This window comes from Corythoichthys intestinalis, chromosome 15, assembly GCF_030265065.1.
Source record: "Corythoichthys intestinalis isolate RoL2023-P3 chromosome 15, ASM3026506v1, whole genome shotgun sequence".
Classification (NCBI taxonomy): Eukaryota; Metazoa; Chordata; class Actinopteri; order Syngnathiformes; family Syngnathidae; genus Corythoichthys; species Corythoichthys intestinalis.
Window position 1 is genome coordinate 19,979,427 of NC_080409.1, and position 26,813 is coordinate 20,006,239.

Sequence of the window (26,813 nt, forward strand, 5' to 3'; positions counted from 1 at the left end):
ACTTTGGTCAAATGCTACAGTGGTTGTAGTTCACGGTGCCGCCAACAGGATCGCATTGTTCGCAAGGCAGCATACAGAACATCATTATTATCATAGCAACACACGTCTTCACTCAGCGGTCTTCTAACTTCCATTTCTACAACGATGGACGCGGGGTTCTTCCGCGTAAGTTGCTCTGAAATTGTTAATTTAAAAAACGGGCTTTAAACTCCCGCTGTGACATATTCCTAATTTTGTCCTTTGTATATTGGGGCGGTAGCTATCGAGTAACGTTGTAGTTTTTGGCACCGACTATCAACTGGTGCGAGGCAACATTTGTATTGGCTACATATGCATTTAAACTCTTCTTCGAACGGGGTTTAGCCACTGTCAAAGTGTGTGATATTGTGTTGTTCAAATAGAGGTCGCCTTTGGAGTTGAATTTAGGTAACGTTAAAATAAAAATGACAACCAAGTTTGCTAGCCGGTGACATATGAGCGGCTAGCTTCGGCTAATAAAGATGGCGCCCAAGCGCTGCATCGTTTCCGTCTCCAATAGCGCGTTGCCGCAACACTACCATCGCAAATTTTACGAACAGCGCAATTGTCTGTCTTTAAACCAAACACATGGAACATATGTTATTGTGTCTATATGACACACGACTTTGAATGTTGCCGTCTACGTTATCGCCATTTCCCATAAGAAGTTCAGCTAGTCGTTGGTTTAGCTAAGGCTAGCGTATTGCTACCAATGTCATATGTTTAAACTTATTAATTAACCAAACCCTTGTTACTTGAACCTGTGTCCATCTACCGACCAGTGCTTGTGATGTAGAAAATTTGAGATTCATCTCACTTCTGAATCTTGCTATATTTATCATTAAATAGTTATCGATGGCAAACAATATTAGTATATAGGCCTTACATGTGTCTATACCGGAGGTGGCTAGATTAGCCAAACATAGTCGATTGAGACTACGAACCCATTAATTGCCTGTCAATGACGGCGATAGACGTACAAATTCCAATTTAACTGGGAGGGGTGAGCAAATGAGAGGTTTTGTTTCAGTGCAATTGACGGCGATAGGCGTCCAGTCCATTTTAATGGGTATTCCTCCTAGTTAAAATGGATTAGAAGTCCATTGAACTCAGCGAGTAAAAAGTAAGTCGTTGCGCCCAAAATTACTTTTGTCATAGTAACAAAAGCTGGTGAGGGTAGGATTATTAGAAGTATTTAACATAATTTAGGAACGGGGGAATTCAGAGAAGTTGGAGCTTCGCATAATAGTAGTTGCATCCATTTTTCGCAAACATGCAGGTGCACCCAAGCATACACCTTCACGCAAGTACGTTACCACATTGCTAATAACCCTTTCAAAACCGGAGCTTTGGAAGTAACCTGGTTATGCAAGGTCATGCAAAACGTTCAAATCATGAATATATTCATATTTTCCTATAAGTCCCATTACTGTTAGAGTAATTCGACTTTTTTTGGAGCAAATATACATCAAGCCATGTAAACCCGCCATCATCGCTATAAAAAAAACAACCTTGAACCCAAGTATATTCAGTACAGGCCAAAAGTTTGGACACACCTTCCCGTTTGTGCGTTTTGATTATTTTAATGACTTTTTACATTGTAAATTCTCTCTGAAGGTAGCAATACTATGAATAAACGTGTGGAATTTTGTACTTAGCTGAAAATATATAAAATAACTAAAAACATGTTTAATATTCTAGTATCTTCAAAGTAGCCTTCTTCTCTCATTACTTTTTTGCACACTCTTGCCATTGTCTTGATGAGCTTCAAGAGGGAGTCACCTAAAATGGTTTTTTACTTCACAGGTATTCTTTTTCGGGGTTAATTGGTGGAAATTATGGATATATCAATGGGGTTGGGACCTTAATTTGTGTTTCATTGAATGAGGTGTGTCCAAACGTTTGGCCTGTCATATATATATATATATATATATATACATATATATAATATGTGTGTGTATACGTACATACAGTGGGGCAAATAAGTAGTCAACCACCAATTGTGCAAGTTCTCCTACTCAACCATGAGAGACAATGTGGGGGAAAAAAAAGAGAAAATCACATTGTTTGATTTTTAAAGAAGTTATTTCCAAATTAGAGTGGAAAATAAGTATTTGGTCACCTACAAACAAGCAAGATTTCTAGCTGTCAAAGAGTTCTAACGTCTTCTAACGAGGCTCCACTCGTTACCTGTATTAATTGCACTTGTTTTAACTTGTTATCGGTATAAAAGACACCTGTCCACAACATCAGTCAGTCACACTCCAAACTCCACAATGGCCAAGACCAAAGAGCTGTCGAAGGACACCAGAGACCAAATTGTAGACCTGCACCAGGCTGCGAAGACTCAATCTGCAATAGGTAAAACGCTTGGTGTAAAGAAATCAACTGTGGGAGCAATTATTAGAAAATGGAAGACATACCAGACCACTGCTAATCTCCCTAGATCTGGGGCTTCATGCAAGATCTCACCCAGTGGCGTCAAAATGATAAGACGAACGGTGAGCAAAAATCCCAGAACCAGACGGGGGGACCTAGTGAAAGACCTACAGAGAGCTGGGACCAAAGTAACAAAGGCTACTATCAGTAACACAATGCGCCGACAGGGACTCGAATCCTGCACTGCCAGACGTGTCCCTCTGCTGAAGAAAGTACACGTCGCTAGAGAGCATTTGGATGATCCAGAAGAGGACTGGGAGAATGTGTTATGGTCAGATGAAACCAAAATAGAACTTTTTGGTAGAAACGGGTTCTCGTGTTTGGAGGAGAAAGAATACTGAAGAACACCATACCCACTGTGAAGCATGGGGGTGGAAACATCATGCTTTGGGGCTGTTTTTCTGCAAAGGGACCAGCACGACAGATCTGTGTAAAGGAAAGAATGAATGGGGCCATGTATCGAGAGATTTTGAGTTTAACTCTCCTTCCATCAGCAAGGGCATTGAAGATGAGACATGGCTGGGTCTTTCAGCATGGCAATGATCACAAACACACAGCCAGGGCAACAAAGGAGTGGCTTCGTAAGAAGCATTACAAGGTCCTGGAGTGGCCTAGCCAGTCTCCAGTTCTCAACCCCATAGAAAATCTGTGGAGAGAGTGGAAAGTCCGTGTTGCCCAACGACAGCCCCAAAACATCACTGCTCTAGAGGAGATCTGCATGGAGGAATGGGCCAAAATACCAGCAACAGTGTGTGAAAAGCTTGTGAAGAGTTACAGAAAACGTTTGGCCGCCGTTATTGCCAACAAAGGGTACATAACAAAGTATTGAGATGAACTTTTGGTATAGACCAAATACTTATTTTCCACCATCATTTGCAAATAAATTCTTTAAAAATCAAACAATGTGATTTTCTGAGTTTTTTTTTCCACATTGTCTCTCATGGTTGAGGTTTACCCATGTTGACAATAATAGGCCTCTCTAATATTTTCAATTGGGAGAACTTGCACAACTAGTGGTTGACTAAATACTTATTTGCCCAACTGCATATATACAGTGGGGCATATATACGTATTTGGTCTACCCGGACCGGACTTAAAAAAAAAAAAAAAAAAACGGGATCTGAAGTCCGGATCGGAATTTTTCCGTGTTCAGATCCGATACAGATGCGCATTTTTTTGCCCATATCGACATTCCGATCCGATCCAAATATCGGAACGGGACATCTTTAGTTAGAACATGTACCAAGAACTAGATGCGAAATGACAGACTTGCCCGCGCTAGTAAACAGGCTTCATCTTAAAGCAGTGGACTTCTCTAGAAGGCTTTGTTGTAGCGAACCTAATTACTTTTTACCTAAAATACCTCTAAATTGGCGAAATCTTGACTTGAATCTATCTTTAAATGAAGAAACAGTTTTACCCTTTCACATGTCAAAAGTAGACATAAGGGAAATCATGGAATAACGGCAGCAATTTTAACAACTTTAACGGTTGATTCACAACATTAAGTTAATTGAATGTAGTTTAAAGCTGCTGATACAGAATGGGGACTTGAGTGTTTTATTTACTGTTTTTATTTACTGGGGTGGGGTGTGCATCAATAATCAATTTATAATCGAGTCGGAGCCTCTGAATCGTAATGGAATCGTTAGGTGCCCAAAGATTCCCACCTCTAATATACACCAAATTCCACATGCGAATGTAGTCACGGATTCACTGTATGATTAATGCCCCTAGTGTGATCTGCAGCTCAGCCTTAGTAACTTAATGTGTTCACTGCCCCCCTTTTGTTACATCCTACTTTGACATGACCAACTGACATTTTTTCATTTGTTTATATAGGGCACGAGCGCAGAGCAAGACAACCGGTTTAGCAACAAGCACAAGAAACTGTTAAAGCAGCTGAAATTTGCAGAATGTCTTGACAAGAAGGTACCCACCTTTTATATATATTCTTTGTTTTTCTTTGGCCAAGTATTTTATAGGGACATAAGGCACGTATTTCATGTATATCAAAGGGGAAATAATCTGGTTTATTAAACGGAAAATACAAAATGTCTTTTTTTTTTTTTTTTTTTTTTAAATACATTGTACTGTTTAAAAAGCTTCAACTCTTGCTTGATATGGGGACAAGTAAATCCTAGGAGGGGATTAGAGGACAAACTTATTTTGAATGATGTCATTGTCATTCACTGCTATTTCTCATAGGTGGACATGACCAAAGTGAACCTGGAAGTCATAAAGCCATGGATTACTCAGCGGGTCACAGAGATTTTGGGGTTCGAGGATGATGTCGTCATAGAATTCATATTTAACCAGCTCGATGATAAGGTAATGTTTTTAATTTTGGTTCCTTATTTTGACAAAACTGTATATTTGAGGGAAGTGCTGTCACATTAAAGAAGGAAACTTGTCAAATTGTGTTTATCGTAGTCGAACTGAGTGGATGAATTATCTATTGGTCTGATTATTTTGCTGTTATGTAACAAAGTGACTTCATTCAGTATACTTCTAATTATGATGTGATTTATGATTTAAAAGGCCTGAACCAATATGGATGTTATACCTTGCATCAGAAGTATAGCACCAACACCTAATTAGCTCTCTCCTGAGCCCAAAGTCACTGAGCCCAACTCTCCCTTCATGATGCAGTGTGTGTTTTGAGGTGAGTTATATATAGGGATCAGTAATATTCTACCAGTGATAGACACACCTGAAAAATAAAATAATTACTTCCTCCATAGAATAATTCAGCTCAGTCAATTATCCAGATCCCTTAAAATGTAGTTAGATTGTAGGTATAAAGGGGCAGTTGCACGTCTTGAGGGAAGTATAATAACTATCATTTAACAGTAACTTTTCATTTAATTTGGCATGAAGCTAGAATGATTTCAACAGAAACCCTAATGAGTCGTGTATTTAAAACCTCGTTGTAATACAGTTGGGTGTGTCTGAACACACCACGTACTGTATACCCAGCCCAAAAGGTATTGTAAATGTATTCTGTTACTCCTGCATTCATAGCCAGTAGAAGTTTGAACAAAAAATCCCGTAGTTCATATCAGCAAATTCATTTCCACCATTGATTCCACCACTATTGATTCTTTATATTGAGATGATGGCTTTAGGTTTGGATTGGTAACTTGGATCATGTACAGTACACTTGATGTGTATACTGACTGTACATGTTACTCATCCTTTATATAAAAATATGATGCATATTAAAATTGTAGGATTCTGAGGTTTTTTTTTTGTCACACTGTCACCAAGGGGAGAGGTCAAAATGAAAATGGAAATTCCTTCATTTTTTGTGAAGGTCTGTTGTTGATCTATTTTTTCTTTTATCATAAAAGTAACTAAATGTATGCATAATATACCACCGGTTGAATTTGCTAATTGGTACTACAAATAGAACATGGTAAGGAAGATTTGATATTGTTGAATAACTTTTTTTTTTGTGTTGCTCTGTACTCATTATTGCTTGTTCGTCTCTTGCAATTTAGATAAATGATATAACATTAAGATCAAGGTGGTTGAATCTCAAGCAGTAGTGAGGCGGAAGCAAGCCAAGGGAGCTCCATGCCCACTGATCCCACGGGACTCACTGAAGACACCGGAACTGTACTTAAAAGTGTTGGGTTTTAATGCACAATGTATTGTGGCAATTATTTAATCTCCTGAGTTGTAGACTGTGGGGAGACTGTAAAAAGGGATATGGGATGGGAAGGGACACACAATTGTAATCTACATGACTTAAATTACTTCAACACAAGATTTTTTTTTCCCCCCCCCAAATACATAACTTTGGTTACATGCTTATATATTGAGCAGCAACTAAATTATTATTGTAATATTGCATGCAAGTTTTGATCAATCTCTCTTCATTCTCACTTATGCCTTGGAGTTGAAAAGAAACTCATTTTCAGAGTCCAGTATTGGATTCTTGGTTTTAATAGATTTTAATATTACAGAATTTTTGTACGGTTATTGACAATCACGGGTAAATCTTAAGAAATTAAAGGTAGGCACTCCCAATTGAGAGATCCTGCGTCTCATTGAAATATTTGTATTCCATTATTTCAATAAAAAGTTTTTTCTCTCTGTCTCTCTCCCTCTCTTTCTTCGTGTTTTTTTTGCAGCACCCGGATAGCAAGATGATGCAGATTAACTTGACGGGTTTCCTGAATGGGAAAAATGCCAGAGAGTTCATGAGAGACCTCTGGCCCCTGTTGCTGAGTGCCCAGGAGAACATTGCTGGCATCCCAACTGCATTTTTGGAGCAGAAGAAAGAAGAAATCAAGCAGAGACAGGTAAGGTTATCAGCAGTGATTTAATTAGTTTTAGTCTGATTTTTATAATCAATCAGATGATTGATTAAATAATTGGATAAATATCACTTTAATTACCTTCACAATTTAACTTGGTTGTTTTAGGCATGTTATAAGTACCAAGACAAAACCGATGACTATTTTCTTTAAAAATAATATAGTATTACAGCTTCCTGACTTAACTGTAGTCTACAACTGTACTGTTTTAGGTACATAAAACTTTAGTTTTTAATAAAACTCCTAGTAAAAAGCACTGATATAACTTATGCCAATGACTCACTTTTCTTTAAACCAACAAAACAAACAAAAAAAAGTGAGGAGGCAGCCTGCAATGAATCATTTTTCCTTATCAAAAAGTTGTTCATAAATACAATCCAAATTCAATCTCTAAGCACATTCTCTTTTTTTTGACACTTTACAGTTTGAATGGGAGTTTGTGCTGAAAGGAGAGACTAGGCTGTTTTATGAATGGGTTTGTGTGTGGTTTCTTTATAAAAAGAAACGACACAACTTTACTATCTAACAATAACTCAAGTGCTAAGATGTTACTCAAAAACAATACAAACGTACAGTACACTTAAATCACAGATTAGCATAGTCGGTAGCTAGCTAGCTCCATGCTAAGTAGGAACGTCTCATTAACAAAGAATAAAAACGATACAAGTGGCTTCATTTACTCACCTCTGACTGAGACCCACTGGATCTAACAACACAAAAGACTCTTAGCGCTCGACGCGCCGTAGTAATATTGATTCAGCAACCCAGCCTGACTGTAGCAGTTAACTGTCTCTTGCTGTAATCATTGGCACGCATGCGCGCACCCTCACATTACACACAAACAGGGACCTAAATGGGACTGCTCTTAGCTGCCGGCAAAAATCGATTCTCAAATTCGTTGGCAACTAATTTATTAATTGGTTGGTTGTTGGAGCCCTAGCCAGAATGCAAAATACATATGATATCTCAGGATTGGCGGGTCAAAAGCCCACAAACACACAGATTTGGCTGAAATTCTAAATGCAAATGCCCGCTTTCTACGTTGAGGAATTTACAAGTCTAAAATAGCCCCTTTCACACACATAACCCGGTAAATTCCCGTGTAAGGTGACGCAGGATTTGCTCGCGTTATAGTAATAGGAAATGACGATCGGCCCGCCATGATATTTACGTCATCAGCCATCGTGCTGTGACCCGGGAATCAAACACGTGCTTTCATGCATGCCTCGTTCTGGGAAAGTCCTGGACGTAATACTAAGACGCGACCCGTTAAATATCCGCGTAATCTCCATGTCATTCGAGCCGGGAAATTGCTTTCACACACAAAGGCTATCTGTTTAAATCCCAGGATTTTAATGGTGTTCAGGTATATGTGAAAGGGGCTAATGTTAGATTTACACGGCTAATGTTGATGACAAATGGAAAATAATGCAAACATGACCAAAATTTCATTGCGAGTTCTTGTTTAAAATAAATTCTTTGGCATATGGAACACGTACTTGTCACTCGCAGGATTTCTCATTTAAATACTGAGATGGGCATCTTGACTCGGTAGTTTTTGTGTGTGTGTGTGTGTGTGTGTGTTTCAACGACACTTCATACAGACAACCTGTTGTCGCCATCTAAACAGCTGACAACACAAAAGTGAGTTTTGGTTGACAACTGACTTCCATACTCCGGAACAGTAGGTGGCGATAATGCTCCAATATATTTGTCAGTGAAGGGGATGAAGGTAATGATGTCATCAGTGCACGTGGACAGATCGAGAGTATAAAAACATGTCTTCAAGTAACAACCTTATAGTTAAAGTAACAGCTCTAACCCCTTGTCAGTCCACACAAAATTACTCTGTCTGATGTGCTTCGCAATGGTGTTTATTTGACCAGGACAAAAGAGGAAAGGGCAGAAGGGAAGGTTTACACCCAGGAAACAAGTTTTGGTGATGCTGCCACCTACACAATGGGAATGCATAATACATCGGCAATTTGGAGGCTTCGTGCACTTTTACGCTTCCGTGTTCATGCATTTGTCCCCAACATAATGGTCGTGTAAACGCAGAATTAAAACAACGTCAAAACGCCACTTCTGTATTGATGGGTAAGGTCACTGTGTAAATGTGGCCTAAGATACTTTATTTTCTGTTCATACTTCTCACTTGGGAGTGGCTAAAAAGAGTGCAAATATGAATCGAAATTTGGGAAGGAGGGAAAATAAAGTTTTTACAAACAGCTACTCTGAAGTGAGTTTTGTTGTATATTAAATATGCAAAAATGGTTGAGACTATTGACATGATTAACAAAAAACGGGAAACTCAATATTTAAGCACAGTATTTCAACAAGTACACTTTTCAATTGTTATTTACTTGCCCTCAATTTTAAATGCTGCCCTATTTTTTAGAAACTGAGAGAACATCCCTCAGTTGTACTGTTTAGGATTCTTTTGTATACAACTGTGCGATAACCTGGCAGTCTCAATTTGCTGTTGAAATGTATTGCAGGTTGAAGTTCATAGGTTGTATTACATTCCTTCAAAATTGCATATACAGTGGTACCTCTACATACGATCACTTCGACACACGATCTTTTCGACATCCGACGTAAAATTTGAGCCGCCATTTGTTTCTACATCCGACGAGTTGCTCGAAATACGACGACATGACAGCACTGCAAACGAACGCACGGTGGATTTTCTTGTGTGAGAAATCAACACAGTTTTCAAAAAAAGTTGATACAGTTGGAGAAACAAGGAAAAAAGTGATGCTTACCTTTGAAATGAAGATGCAAGTTATAGAAAAATATGAGCTTGGTGTGCGCGTCCCTGAACTGGCTCAACAATACAGCTCCATGGTCCTCTTCCGACCACCGTTCGCCACTATTTATAAGTTAAGGTGACAATTATTATTGTGGTAACATTGCCAAGGAAATCGCCAGCTTCGTCACGTTTTTATCATTTATTTAAGAACTTATCCAACACAAAACGCCCATTGTCTTAAGCAGTTGACTGCTCTCAAGAAAACGAAAGTATTATCTCTACCGCACCGACCTATCTCACCGTGACGTCAGCTTCGCGGTGCGTTCAGGGACAGTAAAAAGTGTCCGCCATATTAGAATCCAATTCGTTACATTATTTACAGGAATAATTATTAATTATTCTTCTTCTTATTATATTATTCTGACTTATTTATTTATAACTTATTTGTTTTTCTATGTTTAATTGCCATTTGTAACAGTGCCAGCAGTATTTATTAAGAATTTAGTGTATGTTTTTACGCTTTGGAACGAATTAATGGAATTATAATGTATTCCTATGGGAAAATCCTGCTCGACATACGACCATTTCGACTTACAAACAAGGTCCTGGAACGAATTAAATTCGTATGTAGAGGTACCACTGTACTGTACTCAGTAACCTTGAACGTATGTGTACGTATCATCTGTAAGATCAATACTTAGAGGTACCAATAGATTTTCATCTTGGACAGATTGAACAGGAGAAACTTGCTTCTCTGAAGAAGATTGAAGAGGAGAAAAAGGATTCAAGAGAGAGGGCTCAGTCAAAGAGCCCAAGAAGGTGATATACATATTCTTCAAAATCGTAGCTGGAACTAGATTAGTTTTGTTTGTGAACCTTCTCACTCTACCTGTATCCAGACGTAAGACGAGGTCCCCATCGCCGCGACGCAGGTCTCCAGTAAGACGGGAGAGGAAACGTAGCCCCTCACGCTCTCCAAGGCGTAAAGCTACTTTACCTGGTGGGAGTTCACCTCCTCAACCTTTGATGCAACTGTCCACAAAACCTGTGGAGCAGCCAGTGGAGCCTGACACATCAGGAAGAGCCATGCCAGAAGCAGTCATCCAAGAAGCATCTTCAACCAGGCAAGTTTTGAAACTGGTTTTCATTGTGAATTGATGTGTAGTTTTGTGATTTGATTACAGGATCCGTTGTAATAGTTATTTGAGCAAAAAGAAACCTAGATTAAATCTGTCTAGACCTTCAAGGGGCTTGCCGGGTTCCCTACTACTGTTTGCAGAATGATTTAACTTGCAAACGGAATTGCAATAGAAAAAAAAAAACACTACACAGTTAAGACACTTAAACCAGGGGCACACTTATGGAGGTAGATTTGTGTCTTTATTATTCAATCAAAAAAAAAGTTGCTTCGATCAAATAAAAAGTTCCTGCAATCAAAATATATGCTTTCAATCAAAGAAAACGTCACTTCAATCAAAAAAAATGCAAAAATAAATTTGAAACTCAAAAAAATATATTTGAAAACTATTTTTCTTTCATTGAATTTTATTTTTTTGATCAAAGTCAAGTGTTTTTTAATTGAAACGCCATTTTTGATTGAAGTCATGTAATTTTCCGTTTGGACCACATTTTGGCTAGGACATTTGTGTCTTTATTATTCAATCAAAAAATAAATTGCTTCAAACAAAAAAATATATATTTTCAAAAGAAAAATCACTTCGATCAATTTTTTTTTTTAAATCAATCGTAGAAAAAAAGGTTTGAATGTGAAAAAATATTTGAGACTCAGAAATTCGCATTTGAACACTTTATTTTTCATTCAAACTGTTTTCTTTGATTGAAGCAATCCTTTTTGTGTTTGAGCCATATTAAGGGTAGGACATTTGTGTCAAAATCATTCAATCGCAATAAAATTTGCTTTAATCAAGAAACTATTTTTAATCAAAGAAAAAAATCATTTGCAAAAACTTTTTTTTTTTTTAATTTATTTTTTATTTGAATTTTTTTTTTTTTTTATTGAAGTGTCACTTTTTTTGAAAAGCAAAAAGTTTTAAACTTTTTTTTTTCAAAGTGGAAAAAGTTTTGAACACACTTTTTTTTTTTTGAAGTGGAAAAAGTTTTGAAGGCACTTTTTTTCGATTGAATCATTTTGACACAAAGATTCAACTTCAACGCTAGTTCCGGTGTGTTTGATTGGCAGGTGGCTACGCCAATGACATAAAAGTATGAAGCACGCATAATGGCCACCAGGGCTCCATCCAGCCATCAGAGTCTGTTGGAGTCTAAGCCGAATATAGGGCACCGGTACGGGCGTGTGACATCGGCATTTCACCGGAGTACCCGCAACGGTACGGTGCCCTGTCGTGGCACACTAGTCGGACCCCGATATCACCCCCCAGGCGCGGAGGCTGGCTGTCGAGTGGACGCCCCGCGAATGACACGGCACTCATTCAAAGTTGAAGCGATGGGGCAGCCGGCGTGGACGCCGGCGACTCGCCGGTAGTCCACTCGCTTACTGGGCAGGCTAGTGTCGGGCCACTCGCCGACCACTCCCGTACCGGCGCGTCGCGGACACTCCGGTTGGAACCAATTGCCAACCGTCACGTCAGGGCAGCGGGTGAAGTTCGCAGTGTTAAATCACATTAAGCAACAGGGCACCGTACTCCGGTGAAATGCCGATGTCACACGCCCGTATCGGTGCCCTATATTCGGCTTAGACTCCAACAGACTCCGATGGCTGGATGGAGCCCTGGTGGCCATTATGCTTGCTTCATACTTTTATGTCATTGGCGTAGCCATCTGCCAATCAAACACACCGGAACTAGCGTTGAAGGAAAATCTTTGTGTCAAAATGATTCAATCGAAAAAAAGTGCCTTCAAAACTTTTTCCACTTCAAAAAAAAAAAGTGTGTTCAAAACTTTTTCCACTTTGAAAAAAATAAGTTTAAAACCTTTTGCTTTTCAAAAAAAGTGACACTTCAATTAAAAAAAAAAAAAAAATTCAAATAAAAAATATATTTAAAAAAAAAAAAAACGTTTTTGCAAATGATTTTTTTCTTTGATTAAAAATAGTTTTTTGATTAAACCAACTTTTATTGCGATTGAATGATTTTGACACAAATGTCCTACCCCTAACATGGCTCAAACACAAAAAGGATTGCTTCATTCAAAGAAAACAGTTTGAATGAAAAATAAAGTGTTCAAATGCGAATTTCTGAGTCTCAAATATTTTTTCACATTCAAACCTTTTTTTCTACGATTGATTTTTAAAAAAAATTTGAAGCTTTTGAAAATATATATTTTTTTGTTTGAAGCAATTTATTTTTTGATTGAATAATAAAGACACAAATGTCCTAGCCAAAATGTGGTCCAAACGGAAAATTACATGACTTCAATCAAAAATGGTGTTTCAATTAAAAAAAACTTGACTTTGATCAAAAAAATAAAATTCAATCAAAGAAATAGTTTTCAAATATATTTTTTTGTTTCAAATTTATTTTTGCATTCAAACACATTTTTTTTGATTGAAGTGACGTTTTCTTCGATTGAAAGTATATATTTTGATTGAAGCAACTTTTTATTTGATCGAAGCAACTTTTTTTTTGATTGAATAATAAAGACACAAATCTACCTCCATACACACTCACATTTCGATCTATCTAATGCATGAAACAATTTAAAATATTGGAAAATGACTAGTGCCTCCTTGTGATCCTTTTGAGTTGGTCACATTAAATATTCAAATTTTGTAAAATTTAGGTTCTTTTTGTCTTGCAGCCGTAATCATCACAATTGTACGCTTGCAATATTTGACTTTGTATGTGGTGAACTGATATGTTTTACACACAAAAAAAATGAATGTACTTTTCCTCATTCTATTTTTGGCACATAACCAGTGGTACTTTTTGTAGTATATTTCATCATTACAGTAATAAGTAGGGATGTCCCGATCCAGGTTTTGGCACTTCCGATCCGATACCGATATTCTTTTGCAGTTCTGATCCGATACCGATACTGGCCGATACCGATACCAGCCTATCTGAGCATGTGTTAGTTTAAAGTTATTTAGCCTCCTTACTTAGTTGTCAGACTCATATTGAAAAAGGTTTTAATACTCTTGATAACAACTAGCCAGCTGAATTAGGTGAGTTTGAATAACACACAACGGTAACAAGAAACTGACCTGTTTATTCAGTGACAAACACAAAACATTATAAACAACAAACAGAAATTGCATAGTCAGTAAAACGTGCAAATAATATTGTAAACTGTCTTAAAAAAGCAAAACACACAAACAACCTCAGTGGAAAATCCCACAAACCCCCCAAGCTATTAGATGCTTTTAATGTTTAGTGCATTAGTTACAAAAATTGTATGAAAAGCCTCTCAGGTTTAAATAAATGACTATTTCAGTATCAAGTTAACATTTTAAAACCGTAAATAAAATACTCAAGTCCCCATTCTGTATCAGCAGCTTTAAACTACATTCACTTCATTTAATTTTGCGAATCAACTGTTAAAGTTGTTAAAATTGCTCCCGTTATTCCATAATTTCCCTTCTGTCTACTTTCGACATGTGAAAGTTTTAAAACTGTTTTGAAAATAGATTCAATTCATGATTTTGCCGATTTAGGAGTATTTTAGATAAAAAGTTAATTAGGTTCGCTTGGAAGGTTCACAACAGCCTACTAGGGAAGTCTCCTGCTTTAAGATGGTGGCTGTCTACTAACGCAACTGGTTTTCAATTCTTCATTGTTGCTTACGGCGTCGAGACTGTCATTTTGCATCTAGTTCTATATACATATGATATCTATTATCTACAGTAAAACGATGTTGACGTAGTTTGTGGCGGCTGTCAGCAGCAGTCAGGTAGTCTTGTGTTTTTTATCCAGCAGCATGAGTTGAGCTAAAGCCGTGAGTTGAGCATTGGCATCATGCTTGTCTATGACAAGCATGATGTTTACTTTCGGGACGCATTGAGAAACGGACAGCATTGCCGCGCTGTGTATTAGTTCCGCATTACTTGACATATTTCATTAATCGGAATTTGGATGTTTGTGAATTGTTCTCGAATCTTCCACGGCCGAATCGCTCAAGGATGTAATGACGGCTGGGCATGTTGTACCGTGGTTCTAAGTGTTGGATGGTGCGTCTTTACTCACGAGAGATAATGGCTCGTCATCCAGAATGAATTCTTCGGCAATGACCCTTGTTATTCCCTGGGCTTTGGGACTGTCGAGTGCTAGTTTGTCACGCATAGCAAAGGCTTCTGCCATTGTTAGTTGCGTAGGACCTTTCTTTTTGTCTTCGGTTTTCTTAACATACTTCTTATATTGTTTGTGGTGGTATTTCGCTAAATGCTTGATTAGGTTGGTTGTATTAAAACTAGGGATGTCAAACGATTAAAAATTTTAATCGAGTTAATTACAGCTTAAAAATTAATTAATCATAATTAATCGCAATTAATCGCAATTCAAACCATCTATATAGTATGCCATATTTTTCTGTAAATTATTGTTGGAATGGAAAGATAAGACGCAAGATGGATATATATATATTCAGCATGCGGTACTTAAGGACTGTATTTGTTTATTATAACAATAAATCAACAAGATGGCATTAACATCATTAACATTCTGTTAAAGTGATCCATGGATAGAAAGACTTGTAGTTCTTTATGAAAAATGTTAGTACAAGTTATAGAAATTTTATATTAAAACCCCTCTTAATGTTTTCGTTTTAATACAATTTGTAAAATTTTCAATCAAAAAATAAACTTGTAGCCCGCCATTGTTGATGGCAATAATTACTTACACTATAAAATCAGTCGCACCCAAGCGCCAGCAGAGGGCAGCAAAACTCCGCAAAACACAATTAACAAGTGGGCCTTTCACTCCTCTGTCATTTAAATCTGTCTGAGCTGGGCCAAGTGCGTTAATTGCGTCAAATTTTTTAACGGGATTAATTAAAAAAATTAATTAACGCCTGTTAACGCGATAATTTTGACAGCCCTAATTAAAACTTCTTACAGCTTTACCACCACGCTTGACTTTATTGTGGCAAATGTTGCACTCTGCCTCTTCGTCTTTGTCGTCCTTTAAGGTGAAATGATCCTACACAGCAAACATTTTTACCGATAGTCTTTCGGTAAATTGGGAGACGGTAATGTAAATGTAGTGTGTTGAAGGTGTGCCGTAAAATGTGGACCGGATTTTAGGGAAACCGAAGCAAAAACTGGAACGGATTATGTAAATCGGTGCGCTGGAAAACCCGGACCGGACTTTAAAAAAAAAAAAAACTGGATCAGAAGTCTGGATCGGAATTTTTCCGTGTTGGCCGATCCGATACCGATGTGCATTTTTTTTTTTTTTTGCCCATATCGGCATCCCATCCGATCCAAATCTCGGATCGGGACATCTCTAGTAATAAGCTAATTATCAAAATAAACCATTTTTTTCCTCTAGTGAAACTGTTGTGGAGATTGTGAAAGCAGACTCTGTGACTGAAGACAAGGAACTGCCACAGGAGAAGAATAAGAACGAGGAAAGGCCTAAGTCCAGGGAAAGGGAGAAGGACAGTAGGAAAGAAAGACCTCCGCGTCGCTCCCGTTCTCATTCCCGACACCGCAAACGTCGCTCCCGTTCAAGGTCAGTGTTTTTGTCTAATGCAATTTTAAGTAGTTTCCGTCACTTGTCAGTTAACTAGGGCTGTCACACTCTAACCTTTTTATTATCCTTAAGATTACTCCATCGAATAATAGAGTAATTGGAAATATTACTCGGTTGTTGGTCCTTACAATGTCTTTTTTTTATTTCTTTCAGATCTTATTCTCCACGTAGAAGGCAAAGTCCCAGAAGGAGAATGTCTCCACGTCGTAGGAGTCCACCCAGACGTCCACCCCCCAGTTCCAGAAACAGACACAGGCGTTCTCCTGTCCGTAGGTTAGTCATTGCTAATACTTTCTAGAATCGGTACTTTTTAGTGAAGTAGTTTAGTTTTTTGGAATAAAATATGCTTAATTGTTCCCTTTAATGTTGCATTTTCATGGGGCCTGTCCCCAATGAGTCTTAACTGTGTGGTTTATGTTCCACAGGAGGCGCTCTCGCTCTGCTTCATCGTCTGGCAGCAGCTCCTCTCGCTCTCGCTCACCTAAAAAAGTAATGAAAAGACTATCCAACACGCCACCACGAAAACAGCCTCATTTTTCTGAGGCCTCTATTAGCCCTCCGAGGAAAGATAGGCGTTCACCATCTCCACGGGTCAGAAGGAACAGAGCCTCAGTATCTCCTCCCAGATCGTCTGGTAAGGTCTTCAAACTTGACATTTTATGCTACTTATGCCGCTTTTTTTTTTCTTCTTCTTTTGTTTTTGTTTGTTTGTTTGTTTTTCTATGTCAGAACAATACAATGGCTTTTAACCTGTCTGTAAGGCATAAAATGGACATCAGTTTACTATTGAAACCTTGTATGACAGAAAGTTCTTAAAACTCTTCAATTTTTAATTGTACATAGGTAATAATGTTGTGTGAGGAAGTTATGCACCCCACCATCCACACCGCGCTGTTATGGTAGATCGCGGGAGGTTGTCTCCTTTAAAAGTAGATCTTGGAGCAAAAAACAATGAGCACCCCTGTCGTGGATTATCATAGAAACTCTTTAAACAAGTCACGCAGTTAAGATAGAATACATGTAAGGTGAAAAAAAAAGCAACAAAAAAAAAAAAAAGTGTCAATGTAAATAAACCGCTCCAGTAGTAATGAAAGTCTAAACGATGATTTGAATGAGGTTCTTTATAGATGTAACTTTTTAATGGTGAGATATCACTAACAAAACATTTTATCCCTTATATTTTAGAAGAGGATAAAAACGAGAAAGGGGCAACTGCAGATTCGGTGCAGCAGAGACGACAATATCGTAGACAAAATCAGGAATCATCTTCAGGTATGGTGACATTCACTCATCCAACCAACCCTATTTTTACCTAATGCATCTTTTGGATTTCAGATTCAGGATCCTCCTCCTCAGATGAGGATGTGTCTAAAAGACCAAAGGGAGGACCAGGGGCCAGGAATGGTGATGTTAAAAGGAGGCGTAGCCACACACCTTCACCTAGAAGGCGACCGAGAGACATCTCTCCTAGGTCAGACACATTCTAAATTATGCAGTCTGCTTTTGTTGGTTAAGAAATGTGAATAACTCGTCATTTTGTCCACTTTCAGGAAAAGACGTTCACCATCTCCTGGTGCACGCAGACGCCGTTCTCCTAGTCCTCTAAGGCGTCGCAGGTCCCCTTCACCACGACGAAGGTATTGGCATAATCACGATGAAGTAATGTTTGTAGAGATTTTATACATAAAACAATAACACATTCCCCCATGCACTACCCAGACGGGGAAAATTTTCTGATGCACAGGTAGCATTTGCGAGAAATTCTCCCCGCTCCATCAATTTTACTGTCGGCCTCTGGGCCGCTTCTCTGGCCAGTTGTAGTCTTTTAATCAGTTTTTGTCCTGACAGTCCAGCTACAATCCAGTCAATGTCCATACAATAAAATTATGCAGATGAATAAGAGTATTAACAACGATTAGTGTTACCTCTAATCCCCTGTAAAAATCACTTCTCTGGTGCTTTGCAGGTCTCCTTCCCCACCTCCCCGCAGACGGTCTCCATCCAACAGACGATATTCACCACCTATCCAGCGTCGCTACAGCCCCGTACCTCCTCAGAAGAGGAAATTCTCTAACTCTCCTCCTAGACGTGCTTCGCCAGTTCACAAACGCCGTCCTTCTAGATCTCCAAAACGCAGAAGTTCTCCCATTCAGCGGCGACGAACACCGCCCTCGTCTGCATCCCCACCCAGACACAGAAGAAGTCCCATGTCCTCTTCTGTTCGGCAAAGTCGAGATGCACGATCCCCTCCTGTAGCAGCAAATCGTCGCTCCCAGTCCCCTGCAAACCGCAGTCGCAGTGCTGTGAGGCAGTTCGAATCTGCCAACCAACGGAGACATTCTCCACACAGTGAAAAACCTATCCGAAGAGTCTCCCGCACCCCAGAGCTGGAAAACAAGAGGTTAAAAAGTGACAAATATCACTTTTTTTTTTTTTTTTTTTACATTTTTTACCTGTCATAGCAAAAAGTCGCTCGGCAGAAAAAAAATTATTGCAATAAGATTGAAAACAATTTGACCATAGGCAGATTTAAACGGAGACGTAAACTTAAGCAATAAGCATAATAGAAATCTTTTAAAACTTATTAGTCTATTTAAATGGAGACAGTTGCTGTCTTAACATTGAGTGTACACTATTAAACATGGACAACGGTAAGCGTTGTCATTGGTTGTTGTCAGCAAGTCTACAACCACCCACCCATCCATCCATCCATCCATCCATTTTTTGTACTGCTTATCCTCACCATGGTCACAGGTGGGCTGGAGACTATCACGTCAAACATCTTTTTCCTGTGACAGAAAAAAAATGACCTCAGTAAACAAACATGTAATAAGTTGCCAACCGTTCTGTCATTAAGTTAATCGAAAATAGTAATTGTGAACCACAAAGTTGTAGTTTATAATTAACATGAATTCATGCATGTCAAAATGATTTGTGACAGTCAGTGTAATTGTTTTTACAGACTTTCTCCGAGCCCCCAGCCTTTTAGAAGAGTTTCCTCCAGATCTCGATCCTTTTCTCCACAACCAGCTGCTGCGAAGCACGCTGCTCCCACATCTGCCTCCCCCTCACCATCTCGATCAAACAGTGCATCTCCCCCACCGGCCAAGAAGGCAAGCAGTGGCTCTGGCAGCCATTCACCTAGCAAGGTATTCTAACTCTAGTCAAATATTGTTAAAAGAGTGACTTCTTGGTGTGTAATGATTGATTAGATTTGATTGATGTTTCTATTCAAGGACAATATTGATTTCTTATAAGTCTAGTGAAGATTTGTTCGGATTTAGGTGTAATGTACGATTTTAAACTTTGGACGAATTTGTCACAATGACCGTCATTTCTAATGCATAACCTCTAGAAAAATTTACGTGGGGCGAGTTTTTTTTTTTAAGTACTCAGTTAATCCTATCCTCCTAAACCCGGAAATGTGACGTCACTTACAGCAATGGTCCCCAACCTTTTTTGCACCGCGGACCGGTATGATGTGGGCCTTTTTCTCGAACGTAAAATTCAGGGAAAACCAGACACTGAATCAACCTTTTTTAACGGCGGCCTTTCCTAAAACTTGACGGCAAATATCCTTGGTAGCTGGAATAATAAGTTCTCCAATCGTGAAAGGTTTCATGGCTTTAGCATTACGATTCGTCACAAGGTGATGATGCGCTTAGTGCATTCGCTTTTATTGACATGGTGGCCCTCACTAATTGTTTCTGTCCTTCGTGTTGTTCGCAGCTTTGAAGGCTTCATTGCATCGTTTGCTAACCTTTGGCCACATATTATGTAGAGTGGATTTGGCGTAGGCTCCTCTTCTGACTCGTCAGGTGGACTTATCCCTGTAAAAAGCTGTTCAAAGACTGTTTTCAGTCATCTTCGCTAGCGTGTGGGCTTATTATTCGCGAGAACAAATCTGATGCGCCTAAGTCATACATCATTATTGAGGACAAGCTCACATATATATAAATAAATGATGCTAGGTTCAATTGATTGATTGATCTATGACAACAGCCTACCGGTATATAGTTTTATCATTATAGCTATTGACTAATCCCAGCGAAACGACTGAAAGTACCCCGTCCGCCATTGCTGAGGTGTGCCGCCAGCAGCAGGCAGCTAACGTTACTGTTTACGTTGACTGACGATGGGCTGCTATTGAGGTGTGTAAACATTCTAAATAGCGAGATAGCAGCAGCGATACCAGTGATATAGATATATACACCAGCAAAAGTAGCCGTCGTTCAGGATCACTATTCAGTGACGATAATAGCAGGGGGCTCCCAGAAATGCATATTTAAAATTTATTCTTTCATGTATGAACCTAAGGCGTCAGATGAGATAATTTAATCTGCACAGTAGACTGCGACGACGTGCAAACCAATTGGCTGCAAAGCTTCATTGCTTCATGAGGCTTCATTTGGCCATCACTAATGAATAGATCAAGTACACCCATTTAAACGCAATGTTTACTCTTAAATTCAAAAATACTTAAGAAATCACAACTAAAAACAATAGACCATGCCTCTTTTTAAGTAAACGACGCCGATTGGCGACTCGACACTTAATAAGATTTTGTATTTAAGGGGTATGAATTAAAGAAATAAAACATGAAGAAAATGTAAAATAAATTTAAATACTTTGATGACTAATTATTGCATATTTTCAAACGGTATGACAAGTATTGTTATTACATTGGATTTTGTCACTATACAGTAGAGGTGTGCAAAATTTCCGATTCTTAGATTATTCGCGATTCGGCCGTGGAAGATTCGAGAACGATTCACAAACATCCAAATTCAGATTATTGAAATATGCCAAGTAAAGCGGAAGTACAACACACTCAGCGCGCCGCGCGGTCTTCGGGACGGAACGGAGCGGGAGTAGCTAAACATTATGCTTCTCATTAAGCGGCCCCTCGGGTAATGCCAACGCTCAACTCACGGCTCTAGCTCAACTCATGCCACGAGATAAAAAAACACAACAACATACCTGACTGCTGCCGAAAAGCTGCTACAAGTACAGCTAAGCTACGTAATGTTACGGTAGATATCATTTATATAGGACTAGATGGATTATAGACTCGGTAGCAGTAGCAGCACATCTGCAAAAAGCTAGATGCGGGCGTTAGTAAACGGCCGCCATCTTAAAGCAGTAAACTTGAAACTTGAATCTATCTTTAAAATAGTTTTAAAACTTTCACATGTCAAAAGTAGACAAAAGGGAAATTATGGAATAACGGGAGCAATTTTAACAACTTTAACGGTTGATTCACAACATTAAATTAATTGAATGTAGTTTAAAGCTGCTGATACAGAATGGGGACTGGAGTTTTTTTATGTAATGTTATTTTTGTATATTTGTTTACTGCTATATGTTGACTTGATACTGAAATAGTAGTTTGGTTTAGCCTGAGAGTATTTTTGAACAATTTTGGAACTAATGTACAAAACTTTATTTAAAAAAAAAAAAAAAGGAAAAAATAGGAGGGGGGTGCATCAATAATCGTTTTATAATCGAATCGGAGCCTCTGAATCGTAATCGAATCGTTAGGTGCCCAAAGATTCCCAGCTCTACTATACAGTAGGTTTACATAATTACACATTTAAAGATGTTGAAGACAAATCTGGATAAAACAGAATTTCTGGCCTCCGCTTTTACCGTTCTCTCATACGAGTTGCGGAGTGGTGGGCTTCCTCTACTCTTGTTGGTGCCATCAAATTATTGAAGCAATCATCAACATACACTACAAATAAATCCAACATTTTAAAATTGTTGTACCCACCACTTATTGCTTAGTTTAGTTTGGAAGGAAGTTGATTACTTCTCTGCTGTTGAACAAAGTGATTCATAGTTTCAATTGGTTGTTGTCTTCGTTTTAGTTGCCCTTATTATTGTAATATGTGTTGGATTCCAGAATTCAGATGTTGATGGCAGTGCCAAGAAGAAGAAGAAAAAGAAGGAAAAGAAACACAAGAAGGACAAGAAACATAAGAAGCACAAGAAGCATAAGAAAGAGAGGAGCAGCAACGCAGCGAGTGGAGAGACCCAGCAGAACCAGGGTGGGGATGAAGATGGTGAATCAAGAAAGGTTATGTCTGTTTGTCATCTTTAGCAACGGAGATTTTCTGATGGCATTTGAGTAAATGACACAGAACATCAAAGTGCTAGATTGTCCTTTGACTTGCACAAGATTGTGTCCATTTTAGCAAAAATAACTAGTAGTTTTTTTCCCCTCCCTAGGAATCAGAGAGTGAAGTGGAGGATACGTTGGATGACCTTGAGAAACACCTTAGAGAGAAGGCTTTACGCTCCATGAGGAAGGCCCAGGTTTCACCCTCACAAATGTCCTAAATCTCAAGGGGACCCGGCATCTCTCCCTATATGTTAACCCTGATATTTGATCAACCTGATTCAAATTAGAAAGTTACAAACTGTTAATTTTGCTTTTTTTTTTTTTTTCTTTTCTTTTTGGTACATTTTGAGGTTGCATTTGAGTGTGGTTTGTCACTTTCAGCTTAACTGTAAAAAGCTTGTTGTCCATTCATTAGCTTAGGAACATGTAAATTGAGGGATGATTTAGACACATTTTCTCCCCAGAACCAAAATAATTCTTTTCATAAGTGATTGCATGTGCAGTGACTGTGTTTGATATGCATGAATGACAAGATGCTATGGCATTTACCGGTATATAAAAACCTGCACATAAGGTTATTTCGATTAATCTTCAAGGTGGAAGCAGTGTCACTGCTGTTTAAAGAAAAAGTCCTCATAGCAGGGCAAAATTGTATTTACAGTACCAGTTGTTTGTGTGAGTTGTTCCAAGAGGAGGCTTTAATTTATCCCTTTTATTTTAATTTTTTTTTTTTTTTAACTTTCTTGCACCAAGCTAATTCATGTCGGACTGCTTAGTTTTGTATTTAGTACCCATTATTTGTCTTGTCATCCTTTCAGAATTAAAAGTTTTTTTTTTTTAAATGATATCTCTGTTTAAAATTGAATCAACACTACTATTTTTGATAATTTAAAAAAATGACTTTATAAACTATATAAAATCACAGTGGTCTACAGAATAATGGGAAATATTTGCTTCAGTGTTTTAAAAAAAATGGCTAAATCGTATTTTCTCTGGACACATGGATTTGAAAAACGTTTTTAGCGTTGGCTAAAGTATTTTAGATGCTTGACTACAAAGATACAGGGGTTGGACAAATTATTTGGAACACCTTAAATCAAAAACTTTAATCTGGTGTAGGTCCGCCTTTTGCGGCAATTACAGCCTTAATTCTACAAGGTATTGATTAATACAACTGAATTGTTTCCAAAGGAATTTTTAGCCATTCTTCAGTTCGAATACCCTTTTAACTCTTTTAGAGACCATGGCGGTGGAAATCGACGTCTTAATTGAATCTCTAAAACTGACCACAATAATGTTGAGATCTGGGGATTGATGCTCAACTTCGTTAGTATGTTCCTCATGCCATTCTTTAACAATTATGTTCAATGATTGCTGCCAAAATGTTAGGTTTTGCCATTATTTTGTCCAACCCCTATACATTAGTGACATTTTTCAGTTACAAGTGGCTACCTTTGACATGAGATTGAAATAATGGTGTTTGCCACCACGTATGAAATGTACAGTATTAATGCGTTTTGTTCACTTCCAAAACTCCAGGATTTATGCAATACATTTAAAATGGTATAGTTTGTCAAACCTCAAAGTATTCTGAAAAGGTAGACCATTTTTAGGTAGATATGTTTACCCAGAAATGACCAGTTTCAGTTCAATTAATATTCATTTTCACCTAAATTGCTTGGATTTGAACATTTCTCCCAGATAGTTTGTCTTGCAAACTATAGTCATTTTACACTTTTGAGCTCATATTTCCTTTTTAGTGACCTAAGTTTAGTAGTCACACTACTTTTTTCTAGGAAGCATTTATCTTGTAGACCAGTGACATTATAGATTTTTTTCTAAAATGTTTTTATACAACATAAAAGTTAATAAAAATAGTTGAACTCATTGGCTGCCAATTCATTTTGACTGAATGCTAAAAACTAATAAAAAAAAAAAAAGACTGCTCCACCAATGAGGGGTTCCTCATGAGTTAAAATTAGTGCTTTGTAAGGGTAAAAAAATATCGGTTGCCAAACATCACTTGAAAAATGAAATTGTCCCGTGTTCATAAAAAAAAGTATGCTTTTTTTTTTTTAAGAGGGATGGGCTTTGTCCCATATTATGAAAATTTGAAATATAGTCTGATTTGCAGAACAAATAAATATTGGTTTGGAAGCAGGCAAACATTCCCATGCCTCTCCAGCTTTGTGACCAATGAGTATATGAGTATCACAATGACAATATGAAATCCTGCTCATCCTATAGGTCATACTGTTAACGATAATAGAAGACAACACAGCAGAGTGGATGATGCAAAAAGCAATGCAGCATAGAAGTTAATATTGTGATATTCATATTTTTACACTTTTCTTGCACAAAATGTTCTGCTTTGTATGTCAACCTTCGCGAGTCTTTATGATCAAGCCAGAATGATCAAACACATGATGGCTTTAAAGCGCCATTTTAAAAAAATGCACATGAAAGTGAGGACTTCAAACTTTCTCCCAAATTTTATTTGGCAAGACAACAGAAAACCGGAGATATGGTCATTTTAATTTGATAAAAAGTACCTTTATGCGTGTTTCCATGCATTCCATGCATGCTTTTGTATACATATTTTTCAAGTTGGAATTTGATTATTATTGTGTGTTTATTGACCTAATTTTTAATCATTTATATTGTAATAGTAACGGTTCATATAAATGACATGCAGAGAAAAATAAAATACACCGCAAGAGACCCATGGCATGCTTAATATTTTTACATGGGACAAAAATAAAAAGTATGTAAAGTGGCTCAGGACCTTAAGCGTTAAATTAGACTTTTAGATTGAGATGAACAAATATTTTATTTTTTATTTGATAAAAATCCCGTGACTACTTTTTAAATTTTTTTTAATTATTACATAATCATTGCAAAATAAAACAGTTTAAAAAAATATATATATATATATATATATATATATATACACAGTTTAACAGAAATAGAGATATTTTAACCACAGGCTACAGGGGGAAAAAACATTTATTCTCATAAGTTTATTACTTTTTTGAATTGCTAATTAGTAATTAGTCTTCTTGATTTCAGTGTATAATTCAAGGGTGTTGGTTTGCATAGGGACGGTAGGGACATAACACTAGCAACTTTTCAGGAGGCTCAAATTCACCTCACAAACTTTTAAACAACCTTATTTCATTATATAAAGAGTTCAGATATATAGGTAATTTAGATTGTCTTACCATATGTTGTAAAGATCGAATTGACCCTACCATTATTAAGTGAATTATTTTCATTATGTTCAGACTTACATCTATCCCTTTTCACTTGCTGAATGTGCCGGTCCCCTCCCCCTTAACGGCTGCTCGAGCCGAACAAAATCATCCGTGCAATCAGATTCGATTATTTGCGTGATGTGTTCTTAACGAGCAACATCGACGCAAGTCATTGACAAAAAGCTTTTTACGTTGAAATTCTTGTGAATAAATGCTTAAATCCCTGAATTCTTTATAGATATGAACGTAAAATTGTCTCGATTCTTGGTTAAAAGCAAAAGAAACCGTGCAGGTAGCATTTATTTTATATCAATATGTTGAATGTGCGGCTCGTCTTTAAGTTCACTGTGGCGCCACCTTACCACAACAAAGAGCTTTTTATGTTGAAATTCTTGTGAATAAAGGCTTAAATCCCTGAATTCTTTATAAATACGGATGCAAAACAGTGTCGATTCTTGGTTAAAAGCAAAAAAACGTGCAGGTAGCATTTAGGCCAATTTTACGTAAATATTGCGAACTATGACGCCAATGCCTCAGTGGCTAATTTCTCCATTTTTTCAAAATGCATGTTTCAAAATGCATGCATAGTACAAAAAAATATAATAATTACCTTGAATCCTCGAACAAATCACTCCTGAGACAATCCTTCCTGTTTGTATGTGGTACAGCTTTCGTACTTTTTGAACCGAAATCCACCGTTAGTTCGCTGCGTACGTGTTTGTGAATAGACTCTACTCACATGACGTCACAACCACGCCTCCGCGCCATATTGTCCGTCAACTCGTCGTGTTGACGCATTACCGCTACGAAAATTCCTCCTATTATGGCGTGTTTTTCTGCTCGTTAACATAAATAATCAAAATGGTGAAGGCGTGTGTGGCGGTTGGTTGCAATAACAGAGAAGATAGACGGAGAGACTTGAAGTTCTACCTTATTCCGAGAGACCCGGAGAGGAGAGCGAGATGGACTGCTGCAATTCGACGAGAAAACTGGGCTCCAAACGATTACCACAGATTATGTAGTAGTCATTTTATATCTGGTAAGATGCATTTAATATATAATTAGAGGGTTTGGGGCTGACAACCACAATTAAGATCATTGCGAGGCTAGTCGCCGACAACACAGTTTCAAATTCAAGATGCTTAATTCTTCCACAATCATTACATTTTGAATAATATTTAGCTGGTACCAAGTGAAAGAAGCTGGCCTCGTCTACAGATCATCAGTTAAACA

The 26,813-nt window shown here is 37.9% G+C and overlaps 1 protein-coding gene across 4 annotated transcripts; it reads left to right on the plus strand.

Moving 5' to 3' along the window:
* Positions 1-11: 11 nt before the first annotated feature.
* On the plus strand, positions 12-24,864 carry srrm1 (serine/arginine repetitive matrix 1). Of its 4 annotated transcripts, none has more exons than XM_057859945.1 (16): positions 12-165; positions 4,300-4,389; positions 4,666-4,788; positions 6,597-6,767; positions 10,265-10,353; positions 10,434-10,658; positions 15,999-16,181; positions 16,356-16,475; positions 16,628-16,836; positions 17,388-17,474; positions 17,538-17,673; positions 17,753-17,839; positions 18,169-18,603; positions 19,165-19,351; positions 22,108-22,281; positions 22,434-24,864. In XM_057859945.1, the coding sequence occupies exons 1-16, from the start codon at positions 145-147 to the stop codon at positions 22,542-22,544; spliced, it is 2,448 nt and encodes an 815-aa protein (XP_057715928.1). In that variant the 5' UTR covers positions 12-144; the 3' UTR covers positions 22,545-24,864. The 4 variants fall into 4 exon arrangements, with proteins under 4 accessions (XP_057715928.1, XP_057715929.1, XP_057715930.1 ...); XM_057859946.1 differs by having other exon boundaries at positions 22,108-22,267; XM_057859947.1 differs by having other exon boundaries at positions 22,108-22,252.
* Positions 24,865-26,813: the final 1,949 nt, after the last annotated feature.